This window comes from Pithys albifrons, chromosome Z, assembly GCF_047495875.1.
Source record: "Pithys albifrons albifrons isolate INPA30051 chromosome Z, PitAlb_v1, whole genome shotgun sequence".
In the NCBI taxonomy this organism is placed as follows: Eukaryota; Metazoa; Chordata; class Aves; order Passeriformes; family Thamnophilidae; genus Pithys; species Pithys albifrons.
Window position 1 is genome coordinate 28,310,800 of NC_092497.1, and position 18,432 is coordinate 28,329,231.

The 18,432-nt window shown below is 35.8% G+C and overlaps 1 protein-coding gene across 3 annotated transcripts in view; it reads right to left on the bottom strand.

Moving 5' to 3' along the window:
* Positions 1–8,885: 8,885 nt before the first annotated feature.
* The window catches only part of TMEM161B (transmembrane protein 161B), a 37,278-nt gene continuing 27,731 nt past the window's right edge, over positions 8,886–18,432 (bottom strand). For 2 of the 3 annotated variants that reach the window (XM_071581451.1, XM_071581453.1), the window contains 5 exons: positions 17,843–17,983; positions 14,491–14,604; positions 13,214–13,388; positions 11,067–11,163; positions 8,886–10,246 (listed from right to left, as the gene is read on the bottom strand). In XM_071581451.1, the coding sequence (XP_071437552.1) occupies positions 9,969–10,246; positions 11,067–11,163; positions 13,214–13,388; positions 14,491–14,604; positions 17,843–17,983 (805 nt within the window). In that variant the 3' untranslated portion in view covers positions 8,886–9,968. The remainder of the gene's footprint in view (positions 10,247–11,066; positions 11,164–13,213; positions 13,389–14,490; positions 14,605–17,842; positions 17,984–18,432) is intronic. The other variant, XM_071581452.1, reaches the window with a different exon arrangement.

The window sequence follows — 18,432 nt, forward strand, 5'->3', positions numbered from 1 at the left end:
GATATAGATATCTGGGCTCAAGATTTTTATAGTTTGTTCTTCTCATCAGGCTGATACCAAAGCATGTGCTCCCTCAAAGAAGAAAACTGGAAAACTTGCAAATTTGTCTTATGCACAATATAACCCAAATGAACTGGAAGCAACTGGACATCTCTGATGCTAGATCAACCTAACTCCAACTAAGAACTTGAATTCTCTTAGTTTCTGACATATGCACAACTCCTGCACACTATTCTGTAAAAGTGAACATTTCGGGAAATCACACAAGTTCTACACTTGTTAAACTGCTGCTTTCAAATTTGACAGGTGAGAGGAACATGACAGGGCCTGGTTATTCAGAACCACTGAAAGTAGCTTGTGAACCTTGTATAAGGATGCTTTATTTTCCCGTCTGCTTTAAGGAAAGACAGATTATAGAGTGGGTCACACTTTACGAACTGAAAAGCTGACCTTCCCCCAGACCCATCAGGGTTGGACAGCCCGGAAAGGAGAATCCTAACCCTGAACTCCAGAATTAGTGTAACAAACTACTTTCTATTATTTTAATGCAGATTTAGAGAGAACATGAATATTCCTTCAAAAGAGTGAACTCCCAGTCTCTATCTGCTGCATCCATTTTACAGTCCACCAGGTAACAGCCCATTAAGAAGACAAGAAACAATAACTTTATTGTACTTTCTTTCAAATTCTTCATAAAATCAAAATCAAAGCAGAAACATCTTCAACATTTTCTCAGCACTGCCGAGACCAGCCAGCACAGGAGAGGTACCAGACACTTGCCCTCCCGGCTGGAGTATACTGCCAGGCCTTCCTCTACCACTGAACATACTCTGCTAAAACAAACATTTCAAAAAATTGGATAGACCCTAGGTTACTGCACTTTCACCATTGTTTTTTTGGGCTAAACAACCACTCTACTGCAAAGTCCTGGGGATTGTGGAGTCTAAAGGCAGCCTCAAGCTTCAGGTTGCATGGAGAGAGCAGAAGGCTCAGCTGGCTTCTGACACAGTCTCACCATTTCTCATTACCTTGCTCTGAACCATGACTTTAAACTCACCCTGTTATCTGAGACTGATCACTTTCAGGAGGAGGTCCCACAGCTCAAATGCCTTATCCACTTTCAGATTTCCACCCTAATAAAGACTAGCTCTTATGACCGCGGCACTTTTAATCTCTGCAACAAGACTGACAGCTGTAACTGAAGGGGCTTTTGGTACAACTTTTGTTTGGGGTTAGAGGGTGTTTTCTCATGGATATTTTTTTAATGCTGCAAAACTGTCTAAGCAATTTTGGCATCACTCATCTGCATGTGCTGAGTACATGGAAAGAAAATGAACGCATAACCATATGTGATATTCCAAAAATCAAATTCGAAAAAACCCAAAGGTTACAAGATATTATTAAGCAGAGTCCTTCTTAGCACTGATAAAACAAATAGAAGAGACCATGTAATATTTTAAACACATCTCTTTTTGTAAGAAGAAAAGTGATTTCTACATGATTACCTGTTAGGAAGGGTGACAGTCAAGAAGAAAAGTGACAAAGCCTGTACCGGGAAACTCAAAATTTCTTCCATTCACGATGGTGTACAGCCTATTTTCCCACAGAAATTTGTGAAACTGTTCCTAAATACTCAAAAATTAAGACATTCACATCAAATCTCTAAGTAGTTCTTTGTGGTGAAACTATTGTTCACATGAATAAGACATTTATAGTAGAAAATTATTTATTCTGCTGCACCCCAAACAAGAAGGGGATAAATGGCCTACTTAATTATTTCTAAAAGAAGCAAACAATTTAGACTTTTACAAAAACCGATAAAAAGCCTAACTGTCACATGCTCTTTGGATATTTTGCCAAAGTTGATAAAAAGTAGCATATATCACACAAAATAGGAAAAAAATAATCACACTGATAGACAATAAACATTTATTGATCTTTGGCTTTAGAAATTGTCCTATTTTGAATATGGGAAATACTATATAAAACAATGGATGGGTTTTTTTAAACCTAAAGTATTGTAAAACAGTCTATCCTTTTACAGTGCACAAGTGCAAGGCATGCAGAGTACATGTTGGGATACTAAAATACTATAAGAGCATCACTGAAGTAGACATTATTTGTCCAACATGGATCAACGCTTTACAGAGCAAGCAAGTTGATGGGGCCAGTCGATATACAGCAGATATCACAGTTTCTCTTAGATTTGCTGTGGTATTACCAGTAGCAACTAACAGATATAAATTTAATTTTAATAATGTGTGCATTATAAATCAAAGTTAAATTATAACATTTCAAACACAATGAGTAGGGAGTAAGAAAGTATAACCTTGCTTCAACTTTGCAAAATTTACTGTTGTTAAAGGAATTTTGGCATTTAGACAACCAACCAATCCTTACTACTTTCACATTTATATAAAATGCTGCCTGAGCAAGACAAAACCAGCTTCTTAAATACTCTACAATAAAAAAAAGTAACGTAATTTCTTACAAATAGCGTAAGGATATGTATAGCAAGCTTACTGGAGCAAGTTTTCCCAAACAGCACAGATTGCTACTGCCACATCTTAGAGCTAAAAGCCCAAAATGATGTTATAAGCCTTCCTTGGAAAAAGGCTTCCTTTGGTAATTTGAATCAGCAACACCATCTCAACTAACAAGCACTTCACATTTAGAATGCGTAATTAACTCAGGAGCAGGCACCTGCTACTTCTTCACTTTTTCCTTTTCCTACTCAGCCAGAGCAGGCTGGTTCCATCTTCAGCTCTTGCACTCTTGGAGGTGGGGAAGCAGTTGAAAGGTATGTGTGGTTTCCCTATTCAATACTCTAACAGCATTCTACAAAGTTGTAAAAGGTGTAACATTTTGGAGTTGATTTGCTTGGTGCCAGCCAGCCATTCTACATTTGGTACTCTTTGTGCTCTAAATCCATATTGATTCAGGGACTTCAGTGTAGCCTTTCTATGCTCAAGCAGAACAACTTACCTGGCTGAAGTCACCCATGTGCCTGCATAACTGGGGTGCAATTACATCCAGGCTGTCACTTCAAAACTTCATAAGTCAACACTTTCAGAATCTTGGAAATCCTCCCTCAATCACAAAACCAGAAACACTATGCATAGAGGACAGTGTGTTAAATTACCAGTCAGGTATGGACAAGGCTGTTAGGTGATTGAGTAAGAGGAATGGAAAAGATGCATTCAAAATCTTATTTACCCCTAAAACATAATAAGCCAAAACCAAAAATGGACATTACATATGCCAAAACCAGTACGGAAACAATAATTTCACAGCAAATCCCATTTTGAGGGCTAGCAGAATGACCCATGATTAGGCTTTTTACAGTGTACAAAAAGAATGCAATGTTACTGCAGATGGTTTATTATATGTAGTAATTGTACCCAAGTATTATCCATGCCACTTAAAAAAAAAATAAAAAAACAAAACCAAAACCAAAAAACCCCAACCCAAAATAGAGCTTTTCCAACACATGCTGCACTCTCCTGTTCACAGATCCTGATGAACCTCTAAAAGCACAGGAGGCAGTTTGTTTTGAAACAGCAGGCAGTGCAACACCAGATCAATATAATGCAAATGCCACTTGACACCATCTTCATCATGAAGCATAACATTCCTAGTACTTGTAAAGCTGAAACTACATAAAAATAAAATTTTAACAGTAACGTAGCAATAAGAGGAAGGTAGAATTTACATAAATAACAACAGGGTCTTTCCCATTTGGCAAATACTGAAATGAAGGGAGGGGAGTCTTTTCATCTTAGGTTTGTTCTAGAGTAGCAAGTATTATGTGCTTTTCACTTAAAGACAAAAAGAAAAAAAAAAGACTGTTAACAGAACAACAACACTGAATTTGTGTGTTCCCAGCAACAAAGAGATGTATTTAAATTATTTACAACTCCAAGGATGTTCCCTGTGTAGTTTGTAACAAGTCTACCTTATGAGAAATTTTAGGCTTAAATTTTATGCATCTAAATATTTGCTCACATAAATGGGAAGGCCAAAAGATTAGACACTTTTCTGTAATTGCTATTACAGAGTATTTCTCCATGTGTATTCCTCTTAGAAAACTTTACATACTGAAAATGTGCAAGATTGTTAATGGGACAAAGGAATGACCAAAGACAGGCCAAATAAAAACTGTTTGATGGCATGTTGAGACATGGGTATGAACTGTAGTTATGAAATACAATTTTTGGTGCATTTTTCTTCATCCTAGGTTTTTACCAAAAATACTATAAATATGCATTCTTGATGCTTAGAACATAAGATGCAGAGTTACGATGAACAGAGGAAAAGAGAACAAGGTTGACCTTAAGCACAGGAATTTTAAGCCAAGTTTTAAAAAAATACTTTGCAGCATTATAAAATAGTAATGACCTACTATTAAGGAGTTTGTAAAAAGCTACACAAAACTCTACTGAGATGTGTGTTTTATATACAGCAGTAATACAGATAGCATGCTGCTGAGAGAAATGCTGGAAATACAAATAAGGGTTCTTGACTGATGTGGGATCACATGGAAAAAGTTTGGTATTTACAGGTGGATTTTGCACTTTGATATAAAACTGCATACTTGTAAATACTTCAGTCTGGACATAAAATTTTTAAAAAAATAGTGTAGAAGTGTTTGACTTCTAGTTGCAGGCACTGATACTATTTTAAAAAAATGAAAATATGATCCATGGTGTAGGATTAAAAACAATTTTCATTAAAAACGCCACTGAAATCAAAGTTATAAAAATACTTACACACTGGCATGCAAAACAACATCCAGTGCTGTATTATTCTCCTGGCAGTCCACAGTGAGAGACTGGAAAAAGTTAAGTGCAGCATATACAGATGTCAGTAAAAGCAGCCTGGAAATAACATCTTGGCCTCACAATTTCATCCACAGGAGAAAGATCTTTCAGTTTAATATTCAGGAGTGGAGAAGAGACATGCCATCCATTTCACTGCATGTGCTGCACAAGTCACAAAGCGTAACAGACCTTCCAAAAGAAGGAGTTGCACAAAAACCACTCCAAAGCACAGACTGACCACTCTGCATCAGCCTGCTTAACAAGATCAGACTTTTGCCTTCAGAACTTGTTGCCTAGATGCTCTATAGAGTAAATATCAGTGAGGTCAACATATTGCTCTTAGCTTACCATTTGGGATTTAGGCTTCAGATGCTAAAAATAACAGTCTTACTCATAATGGTAAGGATTCACATTTAATATTAGAATTAGGATACAAGTAACCTGCTGTTGCCTTCCTCTATTAAGATTTTGCTCAGCCATAACAGAAGGATTTCCCAAAGAGAACACACAGTTTTCTTTGGCCTCATTCTCTTTCTACGTTTCCATTTTCTCTGTGCACTTAATTCTTAAACCTTAAGAAAAACTACCCCGTGAACTTACAGTGATAAAATTAACTGTGGGGTTAAAGTCTGGGAGGCCAGGGGTGGTGTCTAACAAATAAATGTGCACATTGTGTCATGTGACTAAGCATGAAGAGTAGTATTTAAAAACTGATCAAAATCTCTGTGGAAAGCAGACTTTTGAGAATAAAGAGGCATAAGATAAGACCTTTTACCTTGCAGAGTCTTCCATCAGCTTTAAGATCACATGTTAAATCTTCTATGTGATACAGTCCAAGACCCTTATTACCCCTTAGCTTTAGTTACTATAACACAGTACAACATCTTGAATTGTTCCTTTGAAGTTAACTGAAATCTCTGTACTTGCTAACCATTTCACAGAGTGAGGTTATGTTACCTTAATTGTTGTGTTGATGTATTTGGTGGCATTTGTGTTCATAGGCAAATTTCACTTTACAGTGTAGGGAAGAACACATCTCTCTATTGATACACGTTGCAGTACTTGGGACTCAAAGGACAAGAACAACTGACACTGAAATTTTCTCTTAAGTTTGTTATTCTGTACAAGGATGTTCTCTTGTACCAACACGAACTGGTTTATCCCTGTACTTAATCTGTTGATTCTCCTGCAAGAGAACTCTGGAAGAGGAAAAAACTGTGGAGCTAAAGACATTTCAAAAACTGGCAAATCCTACAGCCTGAGAAAGTATCACAAGAGGACAAGTGCTGCCTGAAAACCTCACCTACGAAGTAAAAGAGTAGACTTGCCATAATCTAGTCTCCTTTTCCTAATCAACTTCTCTTAGCTCATAAATAGCCCAAGTGGTACCTTTGGACTTCCCTGAGCTTGCTGGAAGACCTGGATTTATCACTATCTTAACACTTTGTCTAAATGGGCCTACTTACAAAAGTGCAGTGTTTAAACAAAGACTAACAAGTTTGTTCATGTTTCAGCTGGTATTAAAAGTTATTTAACCTACTTAAAGGAACTAAACCTGCAAAAATAGAATAATTTAAACCAAAATAACAGAACTCACAATACAATGCTGAACTTATTTAGCCTAGTTTGTTCTGAGTAGGAATGTAGGGAAAGTGCTGTAGATAAGAAATAGAAGATATTCTATTAAGAGATAGAAGATATTCTATTAAGAGATAGAAGATAATCTATTAAGTCACACCACCAAGAAAAGGAGGTCTGGATCAAAGAAAGAAACAAACATGGATTATTTGCCAAAGGCACATTTCCTTCTAAAATCTCTCAGGAGTTCAGGGAGATCTCAGTCTGGCCTTCTAGTGCTAAAGAAGGCTTATAAAAATAAGGAAAATGACTTTTTACACAGGTAAAATGTGACAGGACAAAGGGGAATGGTTTTAAACTAAAAGGGAGATTTAGATTAGGTGTTACATAGAAACTTTTCCCTATGATGGTGGTGAGGCACTTGCACAGGTTGCCCAGAGAAGCTGTGGATGCCCCATTTCTGGAAGTGTTCAAGGCCAAGTCTGATGGGGCTTGGAGCAGCCTGGTCTGATGGAAGGTGTCATTGCCCATGGCAGAGGTGTTAGAATGAGATGATCTTTAAGGTCCATTTCAACCCACATCATTCTAGAATTCTGATTAAGCATTGGGCAAAAAGCAAGAAAAAATGTTCAAGAAATCTGAATAAAAGCTATCAAGCTTTCAGTCATGTTTTACTTGCTTTTTGATTACTACAAGATGCTTTTCCCTCACCCCAAGTGCTCATAAAGGTCTCTGTGAAACAAAAGAAAAACATCTGCTAGTGGCTGTTTTAAAGGTACTGAAAAAGTGAGCCTTTGAACCTTACATAATATTCATGAAGTCAGGACTATTAAACTAAAGTAACAACTCAAAAAGATATTTTAAGCATATCTCATAGCTGTAGGAAGCATTGCTCCAAACTTTAGCAATACAGGCCCTCTAGTTTCACTGTCACTTCACATTTCAAAGGCTTTTACTGCTGTAATTTAGTTTTTCATTAGCCTCCTGGACTCAATTAAGGATTAAACAGATTAATGAAAGATATCTCCCCCACTCAGATCAGACTGCTGACCAGGTCAGCTATTCAGTTCTGTGGAACCAGTGTAACAGCAATGCTTAGTTAGAAGCATTGATCTTAATGTTAGCAACATTCAGGTGCCTACTTTGCACTGTGATCAGCGTGATGTCTGAATAGCAAGACGGCATGAGCTCTTAGCAACAGCTTTGTGAAGCTCAGCTACGCGATCCACTCCTTGCCTTTGATGAAATCATTATAACTACAGTTCACTTTTGTTTACAAGTCTTTCAAATAAATAACTATGCCAACAGAAACTCTGGTGTCTAATATTATTTTGAAGTATTCCCCATTATCCAAAATACACTCCTTCAGATTGCAACAACAGGTTACACCTCCGATAAGTGAGAGTCTTCAGCCAAGTTCACTATCCAAACCAAACTGCACTACATTGTTTTATTTTCCTGAACAAAAGACTACCACTGAACACCTAACTCTAACTTAAAAGCTGGCCTTATTAATTCTATTAGTAATGATACATCTTGAACTAATAAGAAAGCCCAGTATTGCTGGACCTGTCATATTTTGTAATTCTATTACTGATCTGAAAAGGTACTTCGTAGGAATGTTTTGAGATGAAGGCAAATATTATTCTTTAGGCCAATTCACAGTTAAGCCTTTGTCCCCATTAGTTATGAAAAGCTGGTGTGAAAACAACAAAGCTTGCAGCACTAGTCACACTGAAATACTACACTGCAATGAAACCAGTAGAATCATGCAAGGTGTTCTCAGACATCCCCAGCGCATGCAGTAGGTATTAGCTGGTGTACACAATCTTTCCCCAGTATCACTAAATGCAACTTAATAAACTAATAAATAACTTAAAAGGCATTCAACATAGTAAGATAGTTTATCACCAGCTTAAATTCTTGATTTTCTGCTTTCATTGAGTTTGTTTTCCCATATGGTAGGTTTGCTACATATTTAATATTTAGTTAAGCTTTTCCATTTATAAATGCTTATTATATGCAAAATCTATACACAAATTCAAGAGAAAAAGAACAGTAACATAAAACCCAGTTAGTATTAGTTAAAAAACCCACTGACCTCTGCAAACTGTAATATTAACTGTTTAAAAAAAGCTACTGCATATAAATCCCCATTCTGTTTTGCAATTACACAAAACATCTGAAAAACTCTCAATGATTTTATACTTGGAATTTATCCCTCCAGTTAAGCAAAACTTGTAAAGGTAATGCTTTGCTCTGCCTTACTATATAGCTGTTTTACTAAACAGAAAATCTATTTCGAGAGCCAAGATCTTACTATATGGCCAAGTTAATACAGATGAAGGTGGCAAAAGATGATGTTCTGACAGAGTAGAAATTTCAAGATTAACAGTTTAAGCAGATCTTTTCTTCCAAGACAGTATAAGTTCTTTAGTATAGCTAAGTACCTTTGAAGAGGCACCAGAAACAAATAGCCCTTTCAACTGAACTTTCAAAAAGAAATTTAATTTTCATTTCATAAGGGATCTTGAAATTACTAGATACACATACATCCCTCTCCCACGGTTCTGTAAGATACATTTCAGTAATTTAAAATAAAGATTCCATATTTTATAACTTCATATATATTATATATTTAATATATAATATATATTTATATGCACATTACACATATACATACACTCTCAGTCAGCAGGATTAAACTGTTTTGTTTTGAAATGTTTGATTAGTATCGCTAATTATTTTCTTTATTTTGTGTATTCAATGGAATTCATCTACTACCTCAAAAGAAGACATTTAAAAGATCCAGATGGAATCTGTGGATCAATATTAGCACCAATAGAGATGGCCATTACTCCAAAATGACTGCAGGGACTGAAATAATATATCTGTTATAACTCTCTTCTTACTGCACAAGCACTCCTGCAAAATACGTAGGCAGCAATACCTGTCAGGTATATACATCTACTCCTGTTGAATTTAAATTTTATACAACTTTCCTTACTGTAATATACAGTATGTCTCCTGTCCTGTTGGATTATTTCATTTTCCATGGAGAAAAGTGATCAATAGCTATCCAACAGAATTTATTTTTTTAAATCCCCTCTTGTCTCCTTTCATTGTATGGCTCAGTTTCAAGACTTAAATCGATAGGCAGCCACCACCACTACAACCAGTACCCTTTGAATGCAGTTTAGTCACTGACTTTGATGTTTAAAACACAAATTTTTGAGGCTGGCTTGCTGTTTATGGAAACCAAGATACTCAGAGGTCACATCTTTTCAGCATACTTACCACCAGCATGCTTATCTATCACATAATAATGTCAGTCAGTTCCAATACCATAATTCAATTAGTTACCTACCATTTGGGTAACAAAAATAACAAACCCAGTTGCGATTTTACACATTTTAAGATTATTCACCCTGAGAACACAGAGGAAGTGCTTAAAAATAATTATGATATGTTTTCTCTTCATATATAGTTTTCTTTTCTCTTCATCTCCTCTTGGGTACCTGGGTTTGTATCTAGCATTTGACCTCACAAGTGTTTTGTCAGTTGACCTGCTCACGCCACAGTCAGGTACTGGTGATAGAAGAGCCCAAAAAGGCTTGTAGAAAAAAGGCAAGCAGCAATCCACCAGGTGAGGAAAGACAGGAGTCCTCGGAACAGGAGAGGAGTGAAAATATTCTTTAGACTTCCCAAAGCCATTGTTATTTGTACTACTGTTACTTTCATCTTTCCATCAGCAGGTGGAGACTCAGAAGAAACAGAACTGGGAAGCAGATTGTTTTCTACTGGAGTGTCAGAATTCAATTCTGGGTAGATGCCCCAAGAATAATTACCTGTTAAAAAGAAACAATTAAAATATTTCTGTAGAATTAAGTTCTTCTATCACTCTACAGATTATGTTAGATACATTTTAACACACAAAACAAAAGTTAACTTTTTTAACTTAGTAAATACTAATTGCATTCTTCTGCATGGCTTCCTGATCATGGAAGCTACTGGGGTAGGACTCACCCTAACTTTTGGCATCCTGACATCTACATGCGAAATAGCTGCCACTGAGCCCCTTGTCAGCCCTGGGTATGATTCATCTCACCAGATGCAGATGTCTGCTCCAGAAAAGGATGAATCACAGCCTAATAAAGCCTATCTCTTTCTATCTCTTTTCATTGCCTTTTTGCAAGAAAGAATGCCATGACTGCATGGCAGCCCATGAAAGACATCTCTCACCAAAAAAAAAAGAAATCAAACCAGATCAAACTTCAGATCTCCCAATAATTAAACAAACCCCATATCTCATAATTTCCATTCAAAAGCCTTTAAGATATGCTCACAAAAGCCAATCAACAATGCTTTATACAGGTTACTTTTAGAACACTTCTTAAAAGATAAACGTTTATTTCAATAGAAGTAAACACCTTAATTGGCTGTATTACACAGTTTTTCAGAACTAAATCAAACAAATTAGCATATCATTGAAAGATACTAAAAGCAGCATTGAAGAAAACTTCTTAAAAGCCACACATAAATGTTTTAAATTGCACAAAACTACAACATGTTTCTGTACTGCAAATACCCTTACATTCTCCTTAGTAAGGTGAAAATAAAAGTCCTGTGTAGAACGGAACACATTTTTATTTATCCAGTTTTGCCTACCTAGTGTTTTCAAGAGCAGAGTTGTGTGAAGGAGCATTACCAATGGTGCAACATACTGCAGTGCAATTACACAAAGATAATAGAATACCCGGGCCACCTGGGAAAACAGAAGAAAGTAATATTCATGAGTCCTGGCTGATCAGAGCAAATCCCTATAAACATGTCTAGTAAAAACAATTTATTAAAAAACCAGTATTTATGCATTAAAGCTATTATAAGAGTTTTCTAGCACCTCTCACCATGTGATCTATTGTATTCAAAAGACCAAATGAAGAAAGCCCAACAATGAACTCCAGTTTCAGGACATTTATAAATCTAAAAGGAAGTGCTAAAAGGAAATAATTAAAAGTATCAGTTCTGTTAAAACAAAGAGATTAAATTTGGCTTCTGCAAACCGCATGCTATCATTCAAAAATTCCTATTGCAATACACCAGAAACAAAACTAAATGTTTATTTTTAAACTTCCCAGTGATTTACAAACTAAATCCCATTTCAAAAATGAAGTAGTAGTCACAGTCCAAAGCTTCACAAAAAGTAAATGGAAGTTTGATTAATATTGCAGTCCCTTTCCAAAAGTGAGATATTTTTATGATTTCCAACTGTGAAATACCATTATGTAAAAACAATGACGATTTTTCATTAGTAGTTGATCAATAACAGCATTTAAATGATCTTAATTTTAGGTATACACTATGGTTCATTGAAATCCATTCAGATATATTCCTCCCTCTGCTCCCAATCTGTTCCATTTCTCTCAAGATTGTTACATTATGTATTTGATATAAGCTATTGACCTAAAAGACTAGACCAAATAAAGAAGGAAAAAAGGAGTAAAATCAATAGCAAGCAAGCAATGAAATAAAGCTAACTGGGTTTTAGAAAAGAACGGAATGCACAGTGGTTAAAAATGGTAAAGGCACACATGACATTTTTGAGAATACTTCTAAAACCTCAAAAGGCTTTGAGTAAGAAGCATCAAAACACTAATATGAAAAGAAAAGGTAGTAAGACAGTGACAGAAGAAAAAGCATGAGATGAAAAGTATTGTCCAAAAATTGATGCAATGTGACAAAAATAACAAATTTAAAGTAATGACCACTACCGCAGAATGACAGATAGGAAAGAATTTACTGGCAAAAATTCCAGAAAAAGGTAAAATGCACATGATTAGTAAAACAAGACAAGACTAGATCTAGTGGCTATGGCCTTCTAAAAGAGAAGATAAGAAGAGCCTAGATAATTGGATTTAGGAAGAGCTACATAGAGAAGACATTACTGTTTCATGGATAGGACGAAAATTCCAAGAAATAAATTAGTGCGTTTACGGAGATTGGCACAGTTCTGTCCTAACCAGTTGCTGCTACTTGTATTTCCTAAGGTATTTTTATGAAGTAAATTCCTAACCATTTTGGTTTTAAGTAGCTACTTCAGAGTCCACTTAGGACCATCAATACTTAGTATAACTGCGAGTAACAATGATAATCCTAGGAGAGAGTCTTTGTCTTAAGGCATACTCAATATTCCTCCTGCAATACACCCCAGCTCAGCAGGATCAACAGGCAGCGTTATCATGCAACACTAGAAAGTTCAGTTTATTTTGCAGGCAACATACAACACTATTTTACGCCTTCATTCGTTCATGATATACTTCATAACTCCTCTTTAAAAAACCAAAAAAATCTTAAGAAATCTTGCCTTGTCCACAATGAGATAAGCAATTTTGTAACTAGGCTACTGCACTTGAGAGTTGTTTGTCACCTCTCATTTTATTCTGAAAAATAACCACCTTATCATAAATTTTCCCTCAACTTAAAAATCACAGTTAGCAACCCTTTTAGTTAGCACCCTTTTATCTAAATTCAACTTTTTCTTCCCATGCTGTAGCTACAGATCACCACTCACATGAATGGATCTTTTACAACTTCTGAATAACCCAGGAGAAGCCATCTGCATAATACAGATGATACATCTCTCTGTATTTTAGTTTGCAGTTCCTCTGTAATCATGCTATTTTTACAGGACACACAGTCTAGGAAGTTTCATTTGGATTTCAGATCTGCTGCCACAGAAGACATAACAAATGGAAAACAAGCATTTGTACAGTCAGAGTGCTCCACATATGTAACCTAAGTGCAACCACGCTTACCATTTTCTGTAAATCCACCATACTTATTCTGCCAGCTTCCTTTTTCATCTGATCCACACTTTTCTGGGCTAAATTCAGGTAGGCCTGCAAATGATGGCGCATCATAGCCAACCGTAAAGCACACAATAGGATTATAATCCACAATCTGACAGTGTCAAACGTATCTTCTGACATTCTATGGATAAAACAAAAAAAGGATAAGGTTGTTTTCCAAAGGTCACCTACTGCTACAATTATTTGTATCAAATCTTCAGGCATGTTGCCAAAAACAGTAAAATGCACAGTCTACAGTTTTGAAGTTCAATTGCAAAATAATACTGACTTTTGCCTTCTGCGTCTCTCTCCTGCTACTTGTCAGTAGCCCTATTACAGAATTAGATCCAAATTAGTATTCATTTGTCTGTAAACAAGAATAGCTCGTAAGTGCTTGAATTCTGAGTAGTGAATGCAGGACACTAAAAACCAAGGTCACACAGATAATTAGAGGTTTTCAGACAAGTACTAGACAGCAAATGGGTACTTCAGTTGCCTGAGATGGCCAGTTATGGCTCAATCCTAATTTTAAGATAAAGTAAGGAACAGAACAGATGCATAAAATATGTGTATTTGAAGTGTTTTATGTAATAGATCAGTGATCATAGAATCACCTTAGAACCTTATCTGAGCTCTAGAAAGCAAGAAATGTGTCAGCCAATCATATCTGTTTCAAGTCTATTTGAATACTATTATACAGAACTATTCAGTTTAATTGCGACAACAGTCACCTATGCTCCTCATACACTATTAATTTCAGATACCAGTCTTGAAAATGCTTTCCCATTTTATGTTTTAAATATTTTAGCTACCAATTCCATACACATTTCATCTACACGAAGATCTTAAGACAAACTGCCTAGCTCAGTTCTCATGGCAATGTATCTCAACTGTCTTCTGTGAAACCACACCTCTCCTACACCAGTATGCAAGAGACAAGGTTCCAGAAGGCAGTGAATCAGGTGGTATTCCACCCCTATGAAGAACAACTCAGTATTGCCAAGGAGATATCAGAAGATAGCAGCTTTTTGGGAACCACTACCTTAACGTTCAACACTCTGCAATTAATTCTCATTCTTCTGAAATAACAGAAGCTCTTCAGAACTCAGCTGCACCTTTCACAATACCTTTGACAGCAGATGCTATCAAATTTTAAGTCCTTCATGTTTCTATGACTATCCAAGAGCACTTTGACATGGTTTTGTTCTCAATATCCCAGAAAGAAATTGTGAAGGGAATCTTACAATGGAATGCTCTCTTTGCCCAAAGGTGGGTTCGTAATGTAGTCCTTAGTGATTGGTTTTACCCACAGTAGAACCATAAATAAAGGTGCCAAGAAGTTTATATGTAGTAATGTTCTGAAAGAAGAAAAAAAAGGTAAACGTTATTAAACAATCACCACACTGTTGAACAGGGTGTATGGATTCAAAAGAAGAAATCTTAATTTTAAAATTAAATAAGAAAATTACTTCCTTCTTTTATAGGTATGACTTACATTTCAACAAAACAGTAGTATTACATATTCTGAAATCACATCATATTTGGCTTTAAAAATGCTCTTAGAATATTTATTGCAAACAATCCAATCAAAGGAGTTAATGCATTATGTCACACTATAGTAAAAGACAGTTGTTGGAAGTTTTTGTATGATGGATTAACACCAAACTCCACTAGCTATTACAGTTTTAAGTTTGAAACTCATCATCTCAGATAATTATGGGGAATATATTGCAATGTTACTATTTTTTTCTGTATTAAAAATGTACTCAGATTAATTTCCATTATCTATACACACTAGGAGATACAGTTCTGAAGAGGTCAGATTTCCCAGATTAAAGACTGTTATTTAGGAACCCTGACTAAATGAAACTTGATACTTACATTCAATTAAAAGATACCCAGACTCAAAAGAAAAACAAACAAAAACAAACCCACCAAAAAAACCTGAAAAAAGCCAGCACAGCTTTTCACCTTTGGAAGTATTATTTAAAACTGTACAGTTGAAGCAGAAGAAGTACTCTTTCATCATCTTTGAGTACAAAACAGCAGAATTTTAAAAGGGGATATAGTTTTCTGGAGTTTTTCCTGAAATTTATATACTTCTTCATTTACAGACTCCCATATCACAATCATTTTTCATTACTAAAATGAAATGAAAACAGTTGAAGAGATCTGGTGGTTTTGCTAGTGCAATGCTTCCTCACTAACAGCATCAGGTCCACACTTCCACCTCCACCATATTGCTTCTACACCATAGAAAAAATGACTTAATCGAAAGTTGTTCTACAGAATTAGAACAAGACCTTACTGATTGAAAACTATCAAGCTTCCTACAAACACTAAAATGTTTTCATGTTTCAGAAGATGTCATGACACACATTTAAATCACTGGTTTCAGATGAAGAAATAAGCCCTGATAGTATTCAATGTTGCTACAGTACACAACATCATCAAGAACAGTCCAAAGGATTTTATTAAATTGTGAAAGCCTTTTACCTGAACTTCTAATTATTTAAGAGATCCTACTGAGTTAATGGACTGGAATGTGCCAAAGGGTGGACCACTTGATTTTTTGGGGGTTTTTTGGTTTTTTCTTTTGAGCAGGCAGAAAGGCTGAAAAAGACTCTTGAAGCAGGCTCTGGTAAAAAGGAGGGAATGTGTATGAAAATGATACAAATTGGTTAAGAAGACTTCAGATATATGCAGGGAAGCATACTGCTGCTAAAGAGAAAAAAATCAGCCAGCCATCAAAACCAAATGGGAAACCAGATGACTTTTATTCTGTTTACCCAGAACAATAAATCCACTCCCTATATATACAAAAGAGTTACACTAATAACTTTAAACATCTCAGCGAAGTGGTACTTCCTCATCAACCTTCATGTTTTGGAACCTTATTTGTTCAGTGCTCCCTGTAATTTAGGTGTTTCATTTGGTAGAGAAATAGGATTTTGTGTTGGGATTTTTGGGTTGCTTAGTTTTAGGGTTCTGGGGGGATTGGGGACTAGTGGGGCTTTTGGCCAGTTTTTGTTTTGTTTGTGTGGTTGGTTGTTTCTTTAAGTAGACTGTGCATTGACTGCAGAGATAGACCCTCTCTTCCTGCACCCAAATTAGAGAGCTTTGTATCAGTGACATTTCATCCTCACTTACAGTGTCCCTTTAGTCAGTGCCAAACAACCACAGTCAATAAATGATCTACTCACTAATAGAAACACATCACAAAGGCAAGCAGTGGCCTCCAGGCCTAGTCATTTGACAATGACTCTCTGTTTATAACTCCATTACCAAATTATATTGGTATCTGACCAAGTTTTAATCCATTTATAATTTTTACATTTTTCCAGCTGAATAATCAAATTATTAGTAGACTTTTGAAAAGAATTTGTTTTGTATTGCATAAAGTTAGCTTCAACAATTGGTTCAAATACCCTCTACACATGAATCTAGACAAGTTTTATTTTTTATTACCACATTCTTGTGGATATTAATTGGCCTTATAGTTCTTGATTTATGGTCTTTTGTTTCAGAGAGTTTCTACTTCTGCCTAGGATGTAATGTCCACCAATCGAGGAAGATTTTGGAAAAGAATACTTTAGAAAAGGCACAAGAAATTTTAAAATATTGAGAGACACAAAAATTAAAAACTAAGAACTTTGTCTAGCTGAAAAGAACAGACTAGGAAGTCACTCAAGTCACAGTCTACACACAGACAGAAATTTAACAGCACATACAACAAGCCAACAGCTTGAAGTTGCAGCTGGACAACTACACAGAGTGTAAGTACAACACAGTGTACTTGCTTATAAATTTACCAAGAGGAAAGGACCCAGATCAAACAGATTTAATTTTTAAGCTGGGCATTTCTGAGGGAAAAGAACAAAAATGCAGTTTAAACAAAAATAATTTTCCTACTTGAAAACATAATGGTTGTCTTAGGAAATTGACCAGACCAAGCAGCCACACAACTGCCTATGCTGCAGAATCCTGTCATCATTATGTATTAAACATCAATGTTCAAAATCTGTGAAAGACATCTGGAGCTTCACCCTCCACCAGAGAATGCTGAAGAAAAATAGATGGAGAAGACGTTTTACTACCAAACTAAAAGATCACTGAAAATTACAATATTCCTTTAAACTGGTATTGATATCTGATCCTTATTAAATATTCTGGGTCATTTTTGCACTGCATCCTATGCTAAATTGATTAAAGGCACAATGCCCACATGGAGGTGGGGATGAAAAAAAAAAGTCTGTGGTTGCACTGTTACTTCCTGAAGGTTATCTTAAGTTCCAGAAAGATATGATGGGGGAATGAAAACTGAACGCAGAGACATCCATGGTGGAGCTCTTGCAGGAGGACAGAAAAGCTCCTTTAATTGGGGCTCTACTTTCAAGGCAAAGAATGTAACAGACTGGCAGAGCACAGGTTGAGCAGAAATAGGCAGGTGGTAAGTCTGCTCAAGATACAAAAAGCACACAGCAACAGAAGGCTTAGCCACTATCTTCTTGTTGGAATAGTTCACTTTGTTTATTTTCAGACATAAAAGATTTAAGACTGAGTAGCATATACCTATTTGCATATATTTTCTCTTACTGTGTTATTTTTTCTGTTGCTAAATTCAGAGCATCCAGATGCATTTGAGCCAGTCGCAAGCCAGGGAATGTCAAAAAAGCACCAATAAGGGAACACAGAACAGCCAGGAACAATTTGAAGGTTAGTTTAGACACAGGACCCCTAAAAGAAAAGAAAGGAAATAAGCATTTTCTTGGGGAGGAAGTTGGGGGAATGGGGGGGGATCAGAGACTACTTTCAACTCAACATTTAATAAAAAGAGCCAAAAACATTCTACAGTCTTACTCTGGAATACCAGCATTATTACAAACCAATCAAAAGTTAAAGTTTAAAAAAATAATTTCAAAACCCAACCAAGTCACCTACTTATTTTCTACTAAAACAGAAAACCTAAGCTACTGCCCGTAAGAGGTTAATTTGTTAGTAAAAAAGAAGGAAAAAGAATAATTTTATACCATAATTAACAACAAATTATACAACAGAAATAGTTATTAGAATGATTTTAAGGATTATGTTTTTTTAAGAGAGAAACAGACACATCATAAGATTAACTGATCAAAGAAAAAATGGATACTTCATTCTACCATTACCCATTAAAATGCTCTATCAAA